Here is a 22,426-nt window from a genome sequence, read left to right as displayed (position 1 = left end):
CAGCACCAGAGCCAGAGAAGGGAACGAACACATACTCTTTGGCTCCAAATAACCCTAGTGTTTCCAGACCTCAGATTCCGTTACTTCCTCCCAACCCCAGGCTCCACTGGACCTTGCACCCGACTCTCAGATCAGGTACTGCAGGCACTGAGGGAAATACACAGAGTATGGTTTCCTAAGGCCTTGGTCAGACCCTGCTGAGGTTGCCCAGGGTTTGGGGGGAAGTGAGGTTGGGAGTAAAACTAAAAGCCGTTTCTGCTAGCTCCCCAACAATCTGAGGCTAGAGGACTGGGACTCTGACCTGTACTTAGAGAAGGAGAGGTTGGTTCCCCCTTCTCCCTAATACTGACACAGACTAAAGACAACGTATGTGAGTGTGCATGTTCATGGGAAGCAGAATGGTCTAGTGGATAGAGCACAGGTCTGGGAGGGAGAGGACCGGGGTCCTAATTCTGTCTTGCCACTTGCCTGCTGGGTGACCTCCTATGGGCTTCAACCTTCCTCATCTGGACAATGGGGATTAATTACCAGTTCTCCCTCCCCTCCTACTGAGACTATGAGCTCTCTGTGGGGCAAGGGACTGTGTCTGACTTGATTATCTTGCTTCTGCCTAACCTAGTGCTTAGTACGGAGTGCTTGATGCATAGTAAGCATTTACCAAACAATTATTCATTAAACTATTTTCATGCAGCCCAGGAAGCTGTACCTTTGTGCTTAATGTATGTGCAGATGTTATCTTCTGGCATCTACCTGGGCTGCCAGGGGACTCTAACCCTTTACTGTTTGATTCTCCACTGAATTACTGGTATGCCTTAGCTGCAGGGTCCCGAGGTGTACTACCTCTTACACTACAGAAAACTTTTAAAGGTCTGTTCTTATAATGGTTATTTGTTTTATTCAGGCACATTTTAAACTACAGTTCCCTTTGATATTCTAAATAACGACTGACTTATAAATCTGTGTGAAGCCCTCTGTCTAATTTGATTTTCACCTAGATGCTAAGCTCCTTGAGACCAGGGAACATGTCTGCCAACTCTGTTGTGGTGTTCTCTTCCAAGTGCTTAGTACAGTGCTCTGCATATAGTAAGCACTCGATGTCAAAGATTAACCTTTTCTTTTGGTCAGATGGGAATGTCTTTGTGCCTATTGCCTTTGTCAAGTTTTAACACTAGTGAAGAGTAGTATATTAATCTAGGCACCTCTGGGCATACTCAAAGCAAGGTAAAGGGAGGTGTAGAAGGCAAAGTGGAATAATATGGCTTCAGAGAGCAAGCCTAGAAACAATGCAGAAAAGAGTGCTAAAGCTACTGAGAACACAAAGTGGGAGAGGGTATCAGGCCCCTTAGAACACAAAGGTTCAGAATAAAAAGTGAGAAAATAGCTTGACAGGCAACAGAGAAGGGGAAAACAGGCAGGTAGAGGAGAAAAGCTGGGGAGAATCTCGGTGCCATTAAACTGTAGCTTTCAGCTCATTTACCTCTAGAACTCCTTAAGCCAGCTGAGCAATTATTCAAAATGTATTTGTCAGTAGGTACTCTGCACCAATAATCAATCACTCAGTAAATATGACTGCTTACTGAATGCAGAGCAGTGTGCTAAGCACCTGGAAGAGTACAAATCTACAGAATTGGTAGCTATGTTCCTTAACCACAACAAGCAAATAATAGCAATAAGCAAGTAGAAATCAACAAGAACGGTTCCCAACAGTTAACTCACAATGGACTTAATTGGCAGCTACTTCAGCAGATGAATTATAATAATCTGCCTTTGGGAATTGCAGTAGTTTTGGTTAATGGTTTTGGCAATATTGATGACCCTATGAAAAGTCACTGTATCAGATTTGTTCTATTACACCTCTTTGCCAACAGCACAACATAAAACCTGATTAACCAGTAAGAGAAGTAAGTGTGTCTATAAAAATATTTCTAAGATTATTCATTTCTTTTTGTGCTCTATTCATAAAATGGTGCCCTTATATTTTGATACAGGTTAAATGCACTATTGGAAATATTTACTGGGCCTTAGAAGTCAGCGGACGGGGCTACTGTCATTGAGCTGTGTTGGGTCAGACCTGGACGCACATCCAAGCCTATCAGGCAGTCAGTTATATTTTTTGAATGCTTACTATGTGCAGAGCACTGTATTAAGTGCTTGGGAGAGTACATTATGACAAGATAGCAGACAAATTTCTTGCCCATGACAAATTTATAGTCTAGAAGGTGAGACAGACATTAATATTAATACATAAATTACAGATATGTACATAAGTGCTAAATTCAGCCTAATCCCCAGTGACCATAAGCTCGTTATGGGCAGGGAACATGTCTGCCAATTCTGTTGTATTGTTCAGTGCTTAGAACAGTGCTTGGCACATAGTAAGCGCTTAACAAATACCATCAGTATTGTTACTCTCCCAAGCACTCAGTACAGTGCTCTGCACATAGTAAGTGCTAAGTAAATACCACTGATTGGTTGATTAATGGGAACTTCAGAGGGTGCAGAGAGGATAAGGTTTTTTCTTTGAGGTCTGTGTGCATCGTAAGATCAAATCTAGAAAAAGTGAGGACAGGCATGTGCTTAGAATAACTTTTGCCTTCATAATTCTGCCATTTAATTGTAAGCCGTTTATGAGAATGAAAAATATGTACAAAACATTTCATAGCTTGTAGGAAATAAAGAGGCCAAATAGATTAAATATTTAAGAAGTAGGAAAATTCCAAATATGGCTAATGTTCTTATCGTTATTTCATTATGAAGGCTTTTACTAGCATACCCCAAAACATACACAATAGAGCTATAACTACTGAACAGGGCTTACCACTGAACATAGATTGTAACTTGGAGTGATTATTTCAAAGATTTATGAAGTCTCCACACACCTTGAATTAAGAGCTGGTTAACATGGTTTTTATACTGCAGCTACTTGGCTACAAGTGCTAGATCACACTTCCATTTATTTGTCAAAAAACAAGCTTTACATAAAAGGTTTAGAAGTAAACAATTTCTACATTGTTTTTATAGATCACTGAGATCTACTAACAAGCAAAATGAAAAAATGTGTTTACCTCTTCTAAGTAATCTTCTCCCAGGTCTCCTTTTAAAACAAAATATCACAGTGTTATGAAATTAACATTATGCTATGGAAAATATATAATTTTTACATTAGTTGTCTCAATTTTGTTTAAAGAACTGCTATTGTAACCCAGAGGCAGTCAGGTGTTTAAACAGCTTTAGCAAAAACTTGACCAAGATCAGAAACAAAATAGTGAACATCAAGTTCCATCAGTGTGTGTGTAAATGGTACAGACTGGTACATGTGCGTGTGTGTGCCTGTGTAAAGGTACCATGGGGTGTAATACCTGCCATATTGATTTGAAAACTTACCTCCTGAATTCCAGCCTACACCTCTCTTATCCATCAGGGATGAAGCATAGATGTCTTTTTCAGGTTCATGCTCTTTGTCAGCTACTTGTCTGGAATATGTAGGCCTTGTGAAGGAGGATCAAGATAAAGAGATGAAGACACATAATAGGGAAAAAAGTAATTTTATTTGTTTACATCTTTTCAAGAGAGTAGCAGTCTGAATAGTTCAGCTTTCAAAGTGAAGCACCTTTTTATCTGATGCTTTTCTGTTTGCTGACAGTGTTACTGTGAAAACTCTCTTGCCCTTGGAGTCATTCGCTGACTCCTCTGTCAATCAAAAACATGGTGCAAGGCTCTTGTTTTTCATGCTGTTAAGGGTTTTGTTAAACAGAACAATATTGAATCTTCTGGATTCAACTGAACACACGAATGGAATGTTTTACCTTGAGACAATTCTAAGGAATAAGTATTCATTAAGATGCCAGAAGGCCTAGAAAACAGGATACCATGCTCAGGACTCCAATTTTCCCATACTTAAAGTGGACATTAAGTATAAAATAGGAAATTTGACTTCCCCAAAAGGAACCTCTGTCAATTCTGGGGTTTGCTTTTTAAGCATTCCCTTTTTATTGTCTTCAATCTCTTAACCATATTTAATGCTAAATTTAATGCTAAATGAAGGAAAATTTCTTCTCAAAATCAAACAGCCCAGGTTTTATGAAGTATTATCATCATGTGCCGCATTAACATCATAGAGTTTCCTGGCGACACAGACTCAGGAGTATAAAATAGCAAATTCATAAGTATTTCGGCATTGTTTTTATATTCTTATGGAGCTTGTATTATGAGTATAAATTTTCAAGTCCAGGTTTTACTATTGCTTTCCTTAGTGGTAAAATTTCTTTTTGCCCCCCTCAGTCACCCATATCGTGATATAGCTCTCCCATTCCATAGCACAGCACAAAAAGGAAATAGAAACGGAGCTTTAGAACTGTTTAACTGGGCATAGAATGCTTCCTGGACACTTTTGGTTGATAGATAAGGTCATTGATTTATATTTTAAAATCAAACTGTTGTGTGAGGGGTTTCCATTAATCTCCAAGGGTAATATTATCTTTAACAATTAATACTGGCTTTTAACCCTCTGAGCCCTCTAGGAAAAGATTCCATTTAACAAAAACTCTGTGATACCTTGGGTTATTATTATTTGAAGTCAAGTTATGATAAGTGCTTATGATTATTATAGTGACACACTGTAGAATTTTTTTAAAAAACCTATATTCATGAAAATATTATAACAATTACAAAGAGATCTGGATTTTCCTAGGTCTTTGTCTTCGTGGTTCTAGTACTGTGAAGGTTATTCAGGCAGCTGTGAATCCATAAAGCAACTCTGTTAGTCATCAGCTTTCCCTGAGCTATAGTAAAGCTCCAATAATGTAACTGGTCCATCACACTAAGCTTTATTGGCTCAGCAAAAGAAACTAAGAAACTTCATTGGAGACCAGATTAAGCTGGGTAGAAAATGGAGAGATTCTTTTTGCTCTCTGACCCCATTATCTTTCCCATAGTATCTTGATCAGCTTTCTTACACATAGCCCCAGATTTGGAGGAGACCCATAAACTGCCTTTTTGGCAGCCAAATTGCTGAAACCCTTCTATTTTTATGTTTTAAAAGAGCTTAAAATGTCCATCCTCTTTGGATGTATCTTTAAAATTGGCCAGTGCTAGAGGATTTCAGATATATCCCACGGCTTAGAAGATATTACTTATATTCAGCTGTTAGTTTTATAGTTGACAAATAGGAAAAGTCCACTGGGGATAAAAGAAATGTAACCAGTTCTATCTAATGCATTTAAATCTATCTAAGAGTTCAATATATTGGAAGTGCTCAATGTAGTTCTACATTTATCTCGGTTTTAAGATGTAGAAATGGGCCTCTTGCGTATTTTGCCACATGTTCCTTTCTTGTGCCAAGTTAAAATGAATTAAAAGTTCGAGATGAGTAAACAAGGTCAACCTGGGCTGGGCCAAATTGAATCAACGTAAAATAATTGTTAGGTTTTACTGTCAGCAGTGACAGTTTGTTTTGAGTCAACATTCATGAACTATAGATTATAAAATGTTTTAGTAAATCAATTGCCAAGGCTTTCTGTTTACAATTTTCCTTGTTTTGCAAGTGCTGAAAATTTCCATCAATTATATGACTTATGTGAGTGCAAACAGGCACCTGATTTTTTTGTTGCTGTTGATGATAATAATTAAGCCATAGTATGGCTTAATAACATTATTTATTTATTTGTCTTTCAAACCAAAAGCATCTGCCTCTGGCGGTGAAGTTCATCTGTGGGTGCCTGTGAAAAGGTCATTGTGGGACCTGTCGTCCTGTTCACACTATGCACACTGTGTCTTTTTTTTCTTTGTTCTGTCATGTTTGTTTTCCCATGCCAGACATCGTTTCACAATACCATTTTAGGAGAATATCTTCTTTTAAAAGAATAACTGATTTTGCGTGAATGATCATTTTTGAAAACAGCACTGAAATTTAAGCCCTGAAAGAAGGGCTAAGCCTTACAAATAGTAAACTATTAGTTATACACTAAACCTGTGATACTAATGTTTCAACAAGAAAGTAAGCTTACCACAAATAGAACTGTTTTTTGAATACTTATTGGTATTTGAATGTTTATTCAGAAATTGATAGACTAGTACTAGAATTGCATTATTCCCATCTCGGTGTATATTAACATGAGTCGAATGACGCTGATTTTTCAGAGGAGATCTTTAAATCTTTTTCTGTATTTTTCAAGTAGTTGGTAGAAATAGTTTTATTGTCAGTTGAGGTCAAAATGGGATAGACTGTGGAAGGAGACACAGACATTTGTTCTAATTGAGACTATTCCTCAAAACGTTGACAGTGAAGTCATTTAAAAAGGAAAAGCTACAAATAGATATTAAAAGGAAATGAAGGTAATAGTTCATTTTCATAGTTAATAATGTTTTGAAGTAATTTATATGTGCCTCTTTTTAAAGTTAGTAATGCACCACATAGTCCAAGCATACCCAACTTTTTGAGCAGTTTCACCAATGTCACCAACCAGCTGTACTCAATATTACATAGCAGGACAGGATTTCCACAGTGAGGTTCTGGAACAATCAGCTCATTAGCACTGAGGCAATACCCACAGCAACACAGCTTTACTGGGTGGGGCAGGTGAGGAGAATGGCTAGTAACAGAATACTCAAAGCAACTGCAACTGAAAGGGGTCATAGGCAAGTACAGAGGGCAGAATAAAGGATTTACAGACATAATGAAGCACATTTCAAACCATTTGAAGGAATGGATTGTTCTGAGTACTCCTGAAGACAGACCAGGCTAATGGGCAGGCACATGGAGAGGAGCTGCTTTCTTTGAACAGTGGATATGTAAAGTCTGGGCACCAAAAGGCAGGCTCAAAACAGAGATGGGTCTTTTGGTTATAAACACAGAACCTATCCTTTTGTGCAAAGGATATGGAAGGGTTTATCAGTTACATATCGATCTTTTTAGGCGCCCTTGCACACAGAGTTAGGATAGTATCATCAGTAGCCTCATCTTCAAAGAAGAGGGTGTGCATCTCTCTCTCTCTCACAAGCATCATGATGTAGTGGAAAGACCACTGGACTGAGTATCAGAGGACCTGGTTTCTAATCCCAGCACTGCCACTTGTCTTTTGTGTGACTGTGGGCAAATCACTTAACTTCTCTGTGCCTCAGTTCCCTCATCTGTAAAGTGGGGATTCAATATCCATTCTCCCTCCAATTTAGAGTGTGAGCCCAATGTGTGACCTGATTATCCCATCACTTAGTACAGTGCTTGACACATAATAAGCATTTATTACCCACCCCCCCATGTACTTGCACATGCACACACACACACACACCACATGCCCATTTTTTGATCCAGAACATTTGTTTTTCAGCTCCTTATTGTCTCTGTAAGCAATAAGAAAGAAAAGGTAAACATTTAGTTCTTCAAAATATAATCCTATTCTGGGATGCTCTTGAAAAACGTTTGAAAAGTTCCTCCAGGTACATCTCTAAATCTGTCTAAAAAGACTTGAGGCTATTTGGCTTCACCCTAGAGACATCTGAGCCTTAACTTCTCCTCCTTCTCCTCTCCCCCGTCTCTTCTTCCCCCCTACTTTTAGCCTTGCGAGAGCAAGTATCCTAAGCCACTTCCACCTCAACAAGTCATTAAGGGAAGAGAAATCTTCCCAAATAGCCCTGCAATTGCTCTGGGGATTGTACTCCTTGGGAGGCTTCAACCACAACCTCTTGACTCTCAAGCCCATGCTCTTTCCACTAAGCCATGTGCTTCCCACTATATGAATAGTTATTCATATGAAGCAGGTGAATCGTGATTTGCAGATGATGTTTGTGGTTGCTGATTTAGAATTGTGCATTAGTGACTGAGAGCCTGAGAAGAGAGTGCAATAGGAATGCCAGATAAGAATTCTGGGGAATAGTCCAAAGTAAACTCTGGAATAGAGGAAGTGAAAATTGAGGTATGTAGCTGGCAGGAGTGTAAAAATGCACTGTAAACTAATGCATAATGTTATTTTACTAGTTTGTAATTATTTTTCCCTTGGTATCAGCTCTAATAGAGGAGACATACTCTCTAAGCTATGTGCAAGTTTCCTAGAATGCTTAACAAATACTATTCCTTCATAGGATGTCTTTTTATATTCAGTTTGGTAGATTGTCACTGCATTTTGGGTGATGTGAAATGTTAGAGGAATTTTAAATTTATTAGTGAGAAGGTTAACGATGTGGAGGCAAAATGTTAGGCAGGGAGTGTTGGTTCATTGCAAAAATTTAGGATAGTCGAGGAAGGCTACCACCATCATGTTGTCTATGAGAATGATCAGTCTTTGAGAATGTTCTGTTGCTGCTTTTATGAGATGAAATATTGGGCTGGATTCTGAGCCTGGCCTAAACCTGAAATGCCATTTTGTACATTCTTCTGGGACTATTTAAGAAGCAGGAGATTTATTTCTATTTGGCAGAGCATTCACATTCAAAAGCAGGGTAGTTTTATATAATTAATTAATTATGGTATTTGCTAAGCACTTACTATGTGCCAAGCATTGTACTAAGCATTGGGGTGGATTACAAGATAATCAAGTTGGGCACAGTTCCTGTCCTACATAGGGCTCACAGTTTAAATAGGAGGGAGTAGGATTTAATCCCTTTTTGATAGATGAGGAAAAGGAGGCACAGAGAAGTTAAAGTGATTGCTCAAGGTCACACAGCAGCCAAGGGGCAGATCTGGAATTAGAATCCAGGTGCTCTGACTCCCAGGCCTGTGCTCTTCCATCTAGGTCATGCTGCTTCCCTTCTGACTTCTGAGTCACAAAAGCTCTACTTCCAATTACAAACCTGACAAGAAGTATTAAAACAAAAAAAGACCAATTTACTCAGATTCAGTCTCAGGAACTTTTGGAAACTCACTTGAAAAGAACTGTATTAAAAAGTTGGTTTGTTAACCAAGAAATAGAAGTGAAACTAAACTTCAGATTAACTACTACAAAGCAAACCTAAAAAGAGAGAGACTTGTGCCTGCCGCCAACAAATGATAGTTTTGTTTTTCCTATACAATCCTTTCTCTCCTAAGGAACAAGCCTCAACCCAAGCCTCAAAGAATGCAATAGAGTAAAGCATTATTAGGGATGGGACAGAACAGTTTTTTTGCAGACGCTTCAAGTGTCTCAGGTGCTTCATAAGGTGACTATTTCAGAATACCGCAATCTTAGTAGTTAGATGGGTAAATACTTGGGTTTCTCAGATTAAACAAAAGGACTGCTGCTGCATTAAGCAGAATTTAAATCCACTCAATTGGACCTATAATAAAAATGATAATGAAGCAAAAAGGTAGAGTCAAATTGATAATGCTCTCTATATGGCAAAAGCAGTTAGTGAAAGATTATTATAATCTCACTATGAGAAGAAAAAGAAAATGTATCAATAGATGAAGCGTAGCCTAGAGGAAAGAGTTTGGGCCTTGGAGTCAGAGGTCCTGGGTTCCAGTCTCCATTCTGCCATTTGCCTGCTGTGTGACCTATAATATCTCTGGGCATTCAATGCCATTTCTCCTTTCTATTTAGACTGAGTCCTGTGTGGAACAGAGACTGTCTGACCTGATTATCATGTATCTGTCCCAGCACGTAGTACAGTGCTTGGTACATAGTAAGCACTTAAGTACCATAAGAATAATACTAATGATAATAATTATTACATGTTCTCCTCACCTGCCATCCAGCCAATTTTTATGCTGTTGCCACTCCCGCTGCTATCCGAGATCAGTTTCCTTTCCAGAACTCAAAGGGAACTCTTTTCTGCAGCTCTCACCCTCTGACGCAGAAAATTTTCTTTGATAGTGCCATTGTTTCCTTAAGACAGTTTCCCCCTTCCTCCTCATATTGTGATGACTTTCTCTTACCCTGAAAGCTGAATTCTAAACTAGAATTCAGTCTGACCAAGAGGAAGGGAAGTGTGTATTTATGTCTGTCTGTAAGTGTTCCCGAATAAAGGGAATCCAGTTTTACAGTACCGAAAGGCAAAAGTAAATAGTGACAAGCTGGTACTTGAATTTATAACCTCAGGTTCTATCTTTTGATAGACTTGATGTAAAAAAAAGTTTTCCTGAATTAAAAAAAAAACACCTCACTGTTATTGAGAATTAATCTCTTGATATAATTAATAAGTTAGTAGATGTGTTGGAGATGGAGCATACCCTTATTCATAATTTATCCTGGACTCCTAAATGAAGTACTGAGGTTGTCTGTGTATGTATTTATTAGCAAGGATCTTAGGAATGGATGTACCCTTACAATAGTGCTATTTTATGGTATTTTATCTACAGAGTTGGGAAATGGAGAAATACCTTTTATAGCAAAACTTTCTTCTTTGCCATTCAGAACACATTAAACAATTGCATTGGGGTGATTTGTTTTAGATATAAGGAATGATGTCATGACAGTAGAGTTTATTAAACAATGGCACTGGTCAGCATAGAAGGTTGCAACATCTTGAAGACTGAAGATCCTCTAAAAATAAGATAGCACCCATCTCTCTAGAATGATGGAAGTTCTGGCCTTCCTAAGGTAAAATGGACTAGACTTGTTTTTGAATCAATCTATGGACTAGGCTAGTTTTGAAATTTTTACAGACCCACAAATGGTGCATAATGTTTTCCAGCTTCAAAAATGTTATAATAGCGAAGCAACAGTTCATCAGTATGTATTAGTGCTGTGGGCAATAGTTTATTAAATTAGTCCACTGCCTGACTTTCATTTAGGGTCCATCTGGTTTATTCTGGGTCTTGGTTTATACTGATTTGCTTAGTTGTGGAGATAGAGTACTAGCTGGATGAGTCCTTCTTTTGAACCAATACTGTCCTCATGTTTGTATTTACTTGTTATATAGCTACACAGATACTAGCCACAGACCACCCACCTGGACATATCTTAAACTTACAAAAAAAATAAAAGCCTCCTTCCTCTGCTGAAATCCCAGCGTTAGTGCTGATACTTAGAGTTCAGATAAGATTTTTTGAGTCTTACAGAAGGAAAAGGTACTGTATAGATGTATTGTCTGTTCAGAACTCAAGTCTCTCAGCCGGGCAGCCACTGTTTAGTATAGTGTCTGGCACATAGTGCTTAACAAATACCATTCATAACCCACACATACACATAAAATAATAAAAAACAAAAAGTCTTCCTTCTCTGTTCACATCTGGCAAATTACTGCTCCCCTATATTTCTAGCCCCTATCAAATCACACCTCCTTCAGGGGGCCTTTTTGAATTAATAGCTCATCCTGTTTCTCTTTTTCCTTCCCACTCCATGCTGCCACTTTAGTACTACTTAAGCTGTTATATACTAACAAATCCCCACAGCATATATGTACATATATTTACCCTCTATTCTTTCTGTCTCCAGTCAGTCATATTTACTGAGCACTTTCTGTGAGCAGGGCACTGTACTAAGCATTTGGGAGAGTACAATATAAGAGTTGGTAGGCACGTTTCTTGCCCACAATGAGCTAAATTATTGTAGTATCCATCTTCCCCATACTGTAAATTCCTGAAGTACAGGGATCATGTTTACTAGTTTTGTTGGACTCTCCTGATAATAATAAGCACTTAGTCCACTGTTCTGCACATAGTAAGCCCTCAATAAATACTTTATTAATTGATAGACCAGTTATTCTGATAGAGGTGGCTATTATTTTGTTCATTCAGTACAGCTGACCCTATCCTATGTCAGTGAATCTCTGGTATTTATTGGGTGCTTACTATGTGTAGAGCACTGTTTTAAGTGCTTGGGGTGGGCGAGGGGAGAGGACAGGGTAAAAGAGTTACCAGACACTTTCCCTGTCCACAACAACTTACAGTCTAGAGGACTGTAACTTGAACCCAGTTTTCCCATCCTCAGCTCTGTTGCGTGTGCTCACGGATCTGACTAGATACATTGTAGGTATGTAGGTCCCTAGCATATGACAGAAAGTCAGGAAATAAAACAGGAGACTGACTAAGGATAAGATCAGTGAGAGGGCTAGCAAATTAGAAGGAAACTAAGAAGGAAAAAGAATGGGTGAGTGAAATACATACAGAGCCTAAGAATCAGTCAAGAATGGAAAAAGGATAGTATTAAAAGTGCTGGACCAGTTAATCTTTCAATCCTGTGCTACTGCTGCCTATTCCTTTCTGACTCTGGTGCAACTCACTGCAACATCTAAAACCTGCAATTGGAGAATTTTTGCAACATAAAGATATACTAGTAACAAGTCTGCATTCAAATAAGTATTAAAATACTATAGTCATTCAGTGTAAAATGCTAAGCACTGTTCAACATCTCTTACCTCTGAAAAGAACTGTCGAGGGATGGGCAGTGTGAGATGGGGCTCCCATCTGGGCCAGGAAGAGGGAAGTTTTCTGGATGCTTCTCCTCGGCTTGCGGGCTTAAAGATAGGCCATCAAAAGCTGCTGTTAGCCTGTCTCCGCCATCTAATGGTCCCAGTAGCTCTGTGAAAATATAGAAAGGATGTTTATTCTCTGTCCTGAAACAAGACCATGGAATTTTAGCAAAATTCCCAAATGGCTGAAAGTAGCAGTTGAAAAGGGGAAAAGATGGGAATAAACACTTTTAAGAAGTTGGAGAGGATGGGTCCAGGTCATAAATAGAAGTGTTGGATTTTAAAATCAGGTGGGGGCTCTCCTCTCTGGAATCCTATTACTTTTCCTCAAAAATTGTTTGTGGGACCAGCCCTTCCTCGGGCCGTTGGAGGTGTATTTTCAGGAAGGCTATGATCTCTCAGATTTGGGGGAGGAAGGAGTTCCAAACTGGGGGAACAACATGGGCAAGGGGATGGTGGTGGGAAGAGTTGAAAGCAAAGTAGTTAGTATATATTTACAATTGAATATTCAATTTTACTCTGAATCCACCTTGAAAATATTTCTATATTTGTCTTCCTCAGAGTGTAGATTTATTGTGGGCAGGGAATATGACTTGTGCTCTACAGCACTTACATACATATCTAAAAATTACATATTATAAATTATTTATATTAGTGTCTGTCTCCCCCTTTAGACTGTAAGCTTGTTATGGGCAGGGCACATCTACCAACTCTGTTGTATTCTCCCAAGCACGCAATACAGTGCTGTGCTCATTTGGGAGAGTACAGTGTCATGTTTCTGCTGTACTGCCTACGAATTTCAGTAGGTGGTCAATAAATACTACTATAACTACTACTCTAGAGAATATGTCAAAGTCTTAGTCCCTACTTTCTTTAAAATCCTTTATAATTCTCATATGTCAACAAAGTGGGCTGAACACTAAAGAACTTAGAGGTAAGTATAGTCCCTTAAACTAATTACAGATTAAACAGGCTTTTCCAGCCAAGAACTATTTGCAGAGATTTTCAGAATCTTATTTTTCTTGGAAAAGGGAAGGATAGCATCAAATTACATTTCATTATCATCATTAAATATTCACTGAGCATTTCACAAAGTCACCTTCTGGAGAGGCCTTTCCTCCTGTGAATAGAAGTCCCAAAGTGTAGAGTTTTGCAATTAGTATTCTCAAGTCTTCCAAACTTGGCTAGAGGTATTAGCGGAAGTCTAATGACCCCGTGTCTAACTTTATAACAGAAGTACCGTGTTGCGGTCAGCAGTGCACATGCTCTGAACAGGACTGACTTCTATGGGGAGAAAGGGAGAACGTAAAAAGAATCCTAACTAGCCCATCCCAGCTGAGTTAGCTAGCTGATGGGATGATTATCCTGGGAGATGTCAGTGGATTTGTTGGTGTGCTTCTAAAATACAGAGAAAAATGATCAGTTTACAAGGGATTAAACTTTAAACAATAGTTGTCTACCCCTGCTCTGTGACTGTGATATATATGAGTTTATGATATTTTATTTGTGAGTAGTAGATAATAGTAGTAGTAGTTGGGCATATTGCTATTCCCCTGTCATCCATTCTACCAGGTGTCAACCAGCAATAATGAATTACAATAAGTGCTGTTTTACTACTGGGTGATTGTATTGAATAGGGAGGGAAGCAGGTAGGCTAGAAGTAACTTTTTAAAGCTGTACAATGAGGCAAGCTTCCTACAGAGTTACAGAGGAGTGTGTTATTAGGAAATGATAATGGCATACCCCACATCTTAGTAGGTCACAGTTGGGAATAGCGACTTCAGGAAGATTGTAACATTTGGGGGGCATGTGGTTCCATATCCAACAAAGAGCAAACACAGCAGTCTCTCCTTGGATAGTGTAAGCTTTTTGTGGATTTCATGCTCCTGTTGTACTTTCTCAAGAGCTTAATCAATCATATTTATTGAGCACTGACTGTGTGCAGAGCACTGTTCTAAGCACTTGGGATAGTGGGCACTTAATAAATACCATTACTATTACCTCTCAACAAATAGACATTCAGCATACAAAGTGTGGAGGATTCCAGCTATGCCTATCAGTATAAATAAATTCACCTTTAGTATGCATCCTTGAACATGAATGATATCTTTAAATATGTGTTAATTAGGGCCAAATTTTACTGTGAACTAAAACTAAGGAAAACTGCTTTTGATTTTGGAATGGTGGCATATAAATTTGATCATTCTGATTCTCAATCCATGGGCAGAGGGACTAGTGCAAAGGGGAGAATACTAGCAATACTTTGAATTTCTGTGATTACTTGGGTTGGCAGCATGATCTAAAGAGCACTAGTCCTAGTTCCAGTTTTGCCGCTGCACGTAGCCATGGGCAAGTCACTTAACCTCTCTGGACCTCTCTTTCCTCTATAAAATGTGGATAAGGTAAATTGTGAGCCTGGGAGGGACAAAGACAGTGTCCAGTCTGATAACCCTGTATTTACTCCCAGTGTTTAGGACATAGTAAGTACTTAATAAATGCTATCATATGCCAGTAGCTTATGGGAGAAAAATTCAGCGATGGTTGAGTAAAAATCCTTTTTATGATCTCTGAGCATCTATGGCACTTTCCTCCTAGTATTTCAGGTCAACTCTCCCACATATTTTTAAAGGCAAGAAAATACTGGTTTGTCACATTGTGTTAGGAAAAGATATATTTGAAAAAAAATTGATTTGCAAGCTTCAAAGGTACTTCTACCCCTCATAAACCCTCACATTTGAACACAGAACCCCTTAAAGTATCAGGGAATCAAATTTATTATTCCCTGACTATATCTCTATTATTACTGGCTTTGTGCCTTTAAACCATTTCTATTCTCAAATCCCTACCACAGGATTTTCAGGGATAAAACATATTTCAAGACATGCAATCACACGGAAGAATGAAAATCTTTTATAATATTGTTTGTAGAATTGACAGCTCTACTTAGCAGAAGCCATTAAAATATTTACAAAGTAGCAGCTGCTGTTGTAAAAATACGGCTTTTTGGAAGCATAAAAATGAAGTTGATAAGTACAAGATAAGCCATTTGATGACTTCTTTGTGAGCTCTGCACAGTATGTTTGGCCGATTAGACTGTGAGCACGACAGGGCAGGGATTGTCTCTATCTGTTGCCGAACTGTACATTCCAAGCTCTTAGTACAGTGCTCTGTACATAGTAAACGCTCAATAAATACTATTGAATTCTGTACAAGCTGATGTTTATAGAGTAATTGTAGTAATAATAATAATAATGTTGGTATTTGTTAAGCGCTTACTATGTGCCGAGCACTGTTCTAAGCGCTGGGGTAGACAGGGGAATCAGGTTGTCCCACGTGGGGCTCACAGTCTTAATCCCCATTTTACAGATGAGGGAACTGAGGCCCAGAGAAGTGAAGTGACTTGCCCACAGTCACACAGCCGACAAGTGGCAGAGCTGGGATTCGAACTCATGAGCCCTGACTCCTAGTAGCAGCCTCCTAGCCAAGGGAACACCAGAAACCTTTTAAATCCTGGAACAATTTATGTAGAATTTTTGATGATAATCTCTGGAAAAATTCTGTGTGGAAAAATTTCATTCATTAAATTCCTTGGAAGAAGTATGTGAAATATTAAAGGTTTTTTTTGCCAAATTAAAAATTTTATTCCATTTGGTTCCAAATAATAGGCAGAGATTTCTAATTGCCCTTAAAAGCAAGTCAGCATTCTGAAGAAACAAAATAGAAAAAGTGAATTCAACACATAATCAAATCAGCTGATTTATCAATCTCATATGCTTTACTTTTATGTTGTGTTGAACATGACTGTTTTTCTCATCCTATGTGTACAAACAGCTCTGACAAAGGATAATAATAATGGTATTTGTTAATAATAATAATGTTGGTATTTGTTAAGTGCTTACTATGTGCAGAGCATTGTTCTAAATGCTGCGGTAGATACAGGGTAATCAGGTTGTCCCACATGAGGCTCACAGTCTTAATCCCCATTTTACAGATGAGGTAACTGAGGCACAGAGAAGTGAAGTGAGTTACCCACAGTCACACAACTGACAAATGGCAGGGTCGGGATTCGAACCCATGATCTCTGACTCCCAAGCCCAGGCTCTTTCCACTGAGCCATGCTGCTTCCGCTTTTACTGTATGTCAAGCGCTGTTCTAAGTGCTGGAGTAGATACAGGGTAATCAGGTTGTCCTAAGTGGGGCTCACACTTTTAATCCCCATTTTACAGATGAGATAACTGAGGTACAGAGAAGTTAAGTGACTTGCCCAAGGTCACACAGCAGACAAGTGGCAGAGCCGGAATTAGAAGTCACGTCCTCTGAGGATATTGCAGTAAGAGCGCTAATCTTTAATTGCTTCCAGAAAAGCCCAAGTATTTTTCTTCAGCATAATCTTGACTGTAGTTTATTCCAGTGAGTTGCTCAGAACTCTGTTATAAACAGTGCCATCCAGGTGTCATCCTAACATCAGACTTCATAGGCCAAAAACTTGTATTTATATTGAATGTTTCTTTCCCACCTCTCAAGCTGCCCACTGAAATCCTGTTTCTCAATTTCTTCAACCAAAACACTGATCCTTCCCACTCTCCTTAGGTAGGTACTCTCACTCCACCCAAGTACTTTAGTACTTTCTCTTATGGTTCCACTTTCCCTCAAGTAGTAGTAATAGTATTTATTAATCTATCAGTGTGTACAGAGCACCATACTAAAGTACAAGGAAATACTACACAGGTGGAAATAAGACACCTATCCATTTGTATGTTTTGGGGGCTATTGAAAGTGAGCGGAAGTTAAAGGTCTTTGAAAGATTGAAGATTGGTGGAAAGGAAAGCAACAGAGGTTTTGGTGGCTACTGAGAAAATAAAGGGAGGAATTGGCAGGGAGGGAAAGAGGTGATACCTGATGGTAGTTTATGATTTATTTTATGATTTAATTTGATATGGTAGAAAAAGGGTGCCAAATGGTAAATTTGTGCCTGTTGGCATTTTGAAACCAATCAAGGTTGAGCTGCTAAGTGGAATTTGTTCCCATAATGTGTATTGCTAATGAGTGATGGACAATTCTGTGGGATTGTCTTCTGAAGGAGGCAAAGGGAGATACTTTTTTGATATATCCCCCTCTGTTAGGACAGTAAAAGGTTAAGGATAGTGCTGTGCTTTGCATAAGTCTTCATACTAGCATGCACAAAACTTTATTTTAATAAAATAATTGAATGAGGCAAAATCCCTGCTTCCTCAACATCTTATGTCTTGGATAAATTACACACTATTATAATTTACAGTGTACTCTGTACTATTCCAAAACACGAGGGGACACCATCCCTGCTTTCATTGGGAAACAGATGCCGGCAGAAACGGGAAAACAGAGATACATGTTATTGCCTGTATTTCTATGTCATCACATGCCGCTTGGAATGAAGGCATGCCTTTAGTACAGAGGGAGGTCCCAACAGCACCTTCCTGAGCCTATCAACTAAAATTTACCCAGAAATAATTTGCAGTCTTTTGAAGAAGCTCTCTAGATTTATAGTGCTACTTGGTTTTAAATGAATACTTCTTAATTCTTATAGAAATATTTCTAGTTACCAGTACTGTTTATTGTCTCAATAACTACCAATATTTTCTGAAACATGAGCCTCCACAATACAGCCTTGGAAAGACAGATCATCTGGAGCTAGCAGATTCCAGAGTATATTAACTAAAAAAGATGGGAGCAGCCCTTATTCTAATTTAATACATTTCAGGAATTAGGAAATTAAGAATAATCCAAGTAGTGTCATATCTAAAATTGTGAATCAGTTTAAAATGGAAGGGACAAATATAAAATTACTATTCAGGTATCTCTTAGTTTTGATATATTGGGAATGTTTGAAATCTGACTTTTTTAAAAATAAACCTAAATTTGAGAAACTAAATGATTTTGTTACTGTATCTCTTTTTTCATCTCAGTAAATAATGGTGAAGCAATGTTTTGGCTGTAGTCACACACACCATAACTAGGGCAATGCATATATTTAATTTCTGCTAAATACCAGTACTGCAAATGGTATACCATGTGGGTAATCTAATAGTTCAGGAGTTTCAATTTTTGCTTTGCTCTAGGTTTATATTCTAAATTGACATCCTTATTTTGAATTTTTGTAGTGGTCATTTTAGGGTCATTTAAATGAGGAATACTGGAACCCATTCATCTCAATCAATCACACTGATTGAGTGCTGGCTGTGTACAGAGCATTGTACTGAGGGAGAGGTGAGAAAAGGGAGCAAATCCAAGAGCAAGGGCATTGCAGAAGGGAGTGGAAGAGCAGGAAATGAGGGTTTAGGGATGGCCTCTTGGAGGAGATGTGCTTTTAATAAGGCTTTGAAGGTAGGGAGAGTCACCGTCTGTCAGATATGAAGAGGGACGGAGTTCCAGGCCACCATTAGTTTGTGGGTGAGAGGTTGGTGGCGAGATAGACAAGATCGAAGTAAAGTGATTAGGTTGGAATTAGGGGAGCAAAGTGTGTGGGCTGGGTTGCAGAGGGAGAGCAGCGAGGTCAGGTAGGAGGAGGCAAGGAGATTGGAAGCTTTAAAGCAGAGGGTAAGGAGTTTCTGTTTGAGGCAGAGGTGGGCAACCACTGAAGGTTCTTGAGTAATGGGGAAATGGATTGAACATATAAATCTCCTCATTTATACATAGTGTTGTATTAATAGTAGTCTGTGAAAAAATCGTATTTTTTCAGGGATGAAATATAAATGTCTGGCTTTTTTCAAAAGTATCCCCAGGTTCACACCACACATTTATGTGGATGCAGCCACAGCCCAGATTTTACAGAAAACATCCTGCGAATAGTACACTTAAACACTGTAGCCTGAGGAAAAAGTTTTATTACAGTGACCAAAAGGCAAAGGCATTAACAGCACTGGGCACATCAAATATGCAGATGCTACAGGGACAGTCCCTGTGGATGTATGATGTGGATGGAACTGTCACTTCTGTCAGCATTGCCAAGCTTCACATACACCCACTCAGTGGAATCACTTTAAAAATACAGTGGTCAACAATCCATATTTTATTAGGACCCTAATTTTTTCTAATTTTCCAAAAAGTATCTTTCAAAGGTGATCCCCAGTCTGTACACAAAACGTGGGTTCTGCTTCATTTCTTAACAGTTACATATGAAGATTGTTAGCTTTAAAGAGGTGAAGTACTGTTGTATTTCTGATGTGCATGTGTAATTTTTTTAATGGTATTTAAGCGCTTACTACTTGCCAGGCACCGTACTAAGCACTGGGGTAGATACAAACTAATCAGGTTGGATACAGTCCATGTTCCACATGGGCCTCACGGTCTTACTCCCCATTTTACAGATGAGATAACTGAGGCATAGAGAAGTGAAATGACTTGCTCAGGGTCAAAGAGCAGACAAGAAGTGGAGCTGGGATTAGAACCCAGGTCCTTCTCACTCCTTGAACTGTGCTCTATCCACTAACTACTCTGCTTCTCTGAATGCTAATTCATACCTGTGGTTTTCTAGGAGTGGAGACAGGGGATATGCTTTTTATTCTATAATCCATTATGGGGAGGTCTTGACCTGAGGGTCCTGATTCCTGGGGTCAGGCTGGATTAACACAACCAAACCTGTTGAAGTTGGACTGGACGGTCAATGCCTTTTTAAGGGCAGTACAGAGGCTTCACCTTCTGGCTGAACTCAGAGCTGGTTACTTCAGTTTAGTGCCAATACTGTACTCACCAGATACTGACTTGGACCTGGCCAGACTGAGCCCTGGATTTCTAACTTGTGCAGGGCTCTATATGAGCTATAATTAGATTTGCCTATCTGTAGTTAGGCATATTACTTCAATTCCTACATGTGGTATTAAACATGCTTAGTAAACATGATTTTTGAAATTGGAATTCTGATGAGGTAAAGCCATCATTTTAATATTCTCAGTAAAGTGTACTTTTCAGTGAAACAGAGTCTCTTAAATTCCTAAGTTGTCTGAGCTAAGGTCTCTGGTGTTGCATGGAGGAAATGTTAACATATTCAAATTACCACTAGTGGACATCTTTACTTCCGAAATTCTTATGGACCTGAAATAAGCACCATCGGAATATAATGGAATTGGGTTCAGTTAGAACAGATATGAACTCATGATTAACGGTTTTTCAAAAACATCATCGGAAATTGTTTTCAGAATGTATTAATCTCTGAAAGTTCACTCTGTGCCAGGGAGTGACAGGTAAAACTTTAAACTCTGAACATCTCGTGGTGATGTTATTTATTGAGCATCCACTGGGTGCATACGGAATACTAAGTGCTTAGGAAAAAGCAACAGCAGCATGTGACACTTTCCCTGTCAACAGGGAGCTTACACTCACACAAAGAGAGCATTTGAAATGAGGAAATTGTACCAAGAATTACTTTTTAACAATGGTGTTTATGACAGGGCCAGAACTAGTAAACTCTAGCACTTAAAAATGTTAATAATTGAAATTCAAAATGTCTTAAATGAGGATAAAGTTTGTGCTTCAGGAATTTACATAAAATATGTCCAGAAGGTAAAATTAGTCATTCTGGCCTTTGAGTTGTTCAATAAAACTCCTAAATGTGCATTTAATTCTCTGTTAGAAAATATAATTATTTCTCATTTAAACTGTTACTCTTCTGGAGTTGTAATTTAAACCCATGCTATTATCATGTTTAGCATTACAAGGTCTGGTTTTGTATACATACATAAAAACCAGACATTGTAATATATAATATATATACACATATTCTAGCATGTACTTTAGTGTGATTTTTATGAACTTTATCGAATTGTTAATGGTCCTTATATGTCTATTCAAGAAGTTTAAAGAAGTAATACAATTTTCAACAACTTGGTGGCATGTTTTTGTCTTGGAATAATAGACAGTGGGTGAAACTAAAGATATAAAAATAAAGACCTGGGAGACTCTTCTGATGATTTCATTTACCCAACAAAAAACCACAGTATTTCAAATAAAATGTGATTTCAAGTTCATTAATTATACCATTAACATTTTGGCCGTAGTGAAGGACAGCTTAAAGTAATGCATTAGTCTCAAAATGCTACCTGTCAAGAAATTAAGAGACTGAACAAGTGAACAAGCGAGCTGCTCTTAAAGAAGTGTTGTTATACCATTAATGTTAATGATTTTAATGATTTTGTTAATGTTAACTCATGAAACAAGGTCAATAGTAAAATTGTTTTCAATTTAAACAAACAATTTAACCTTTGGGAAATTTTTTCCTACATTAAAATACTTCCACCACAAAACTGCCACCCTAGGGTAAATGGAGAGGCTGCAGTGTCAAATAGTGCTATGGACAAATAATTAATGGACCAATGCACACATTGAATGGTTTAGCTGGAAAAAAAAGAAGACTGAAATCTGAACTGTTTGCTCTTCCTTTCTTGTTACTTCAAAACTGATTTGGACTTAAACACTCAAACCTAAAGGTGTTTAAATAGTCTTGCTTGTCAACTGAATAGGCTTCATCAGTCATGGACCAGGATGTACTTGAACCAGAAGAGATAGCCACGATGCCCATAGTTGAATCCTGAGGTACACCTGAAACCCTTAAGGCTGTTTTCCTGCAGAATGAAAAATTAATTGCTCAGCACTGATTTACTAAAGCAATTTACAATGAATGCATTGCACCTCAAATTTAAGCATTGCTCTGAATTCAACTGATGATGCCTGGTCAGAGGACTGAAACTTAATGATCGACCTGGCAGTAAACCAATTCTTGAGAATATCAAGATGTTAAATTTGGAATGTTTAAATCACAGCCTAGTTAACAAAAGCCCATTTCTTTAGTTAAAATATAGAAATATTAAAACAATGTTTAAACAAAGAACACCAGTTGTAAATAGGTTACTCATAAATAAAGTTATTTTTGTTTCCTAATCATCAGATTATGCAATTTCTCAGTTATTTAAAGAAACATAATATACTCTGGTTTTAAAAATATTTTTTTTAAAATACGGAATTCCAGCACTGTATTTTGGAGTGTATTCTCACAAAATGCTGAGGAAACACAAGGAACCACAATGCTCTGCATTCAGTAAGTGCTTAAAGGATATTATTACTACTACTTTCA

General features: G+C 38.2%; 1 protein-coding gene and 1 long non-coding RNA gene across 9 annotated transcripts in view; one reads left to right on the top strand and one right to left on the bottom strand.

Moving 5' to 3' along the window:
• Window positions 1–22,426, bottom strand: part of LOC100082296 (WD repeat containing planar cell polarity effector) — a 193,954-nt gene that overhangs the window by 4,081 nt on the left and 167,447 nt on the right. For 5 of the 7 annotated variants that reach the window (XM_029072178.2, XM_029072177.2, XM_029072181.2 and 2 more), the window contains 3 exons: window positions 12,268–12,430; window positions 3,385–3,488; window positions 3,066–3,094 (listed from right to left, as the gene is read on the bottom strand). In XM_029072178.2, coding sequence (XP_028928011.1) covers window positions 3,066–3,094; window positions 3,385–3,488; window positions 12,268–12,430 — 296 coding nt within the window. Of the gene's footprint in view, window positions 1–3,065; window positions 3,095–3,384; window positions 3,489–12,267; window positions 12,431–21,720; window positions 21,918–22,426 lie in introns of those variants that run through there. The other 2 variants (XM_029072180.1, XM_029072183.2) reach the window with 2 other exon arrangements.
• Window positions 1–22,426, top strand: part of LOC103171202 — an 87,755-nt gene that overhangs the window by 33,150 nt on the left and 32,179 nt on the right. The window lies entirely within an intron of this gene.

Source organism: Ornithorhynchus anatinus, chromosome 9, assembly GCF_004115215.2.
Source record: "Ornithorhynchus anatinus isolate Pmale09 chromosome 9, mOrnAna1.pri.v4, whole genome shotgun sequence".
Classification (NCBI taxonomy): Eukaryota; Metazoa; Chordata; class Mammalia; order Monotremata; family Ornithorhynchidae; genus Ornithorhynchus; species Ornithorhynchus anatinus.
The sequence above is the reverse complement of the archived record's forward strand: the minus strand, read 5'-3'. Positions and strand labels throughout refer to the sequence as shown.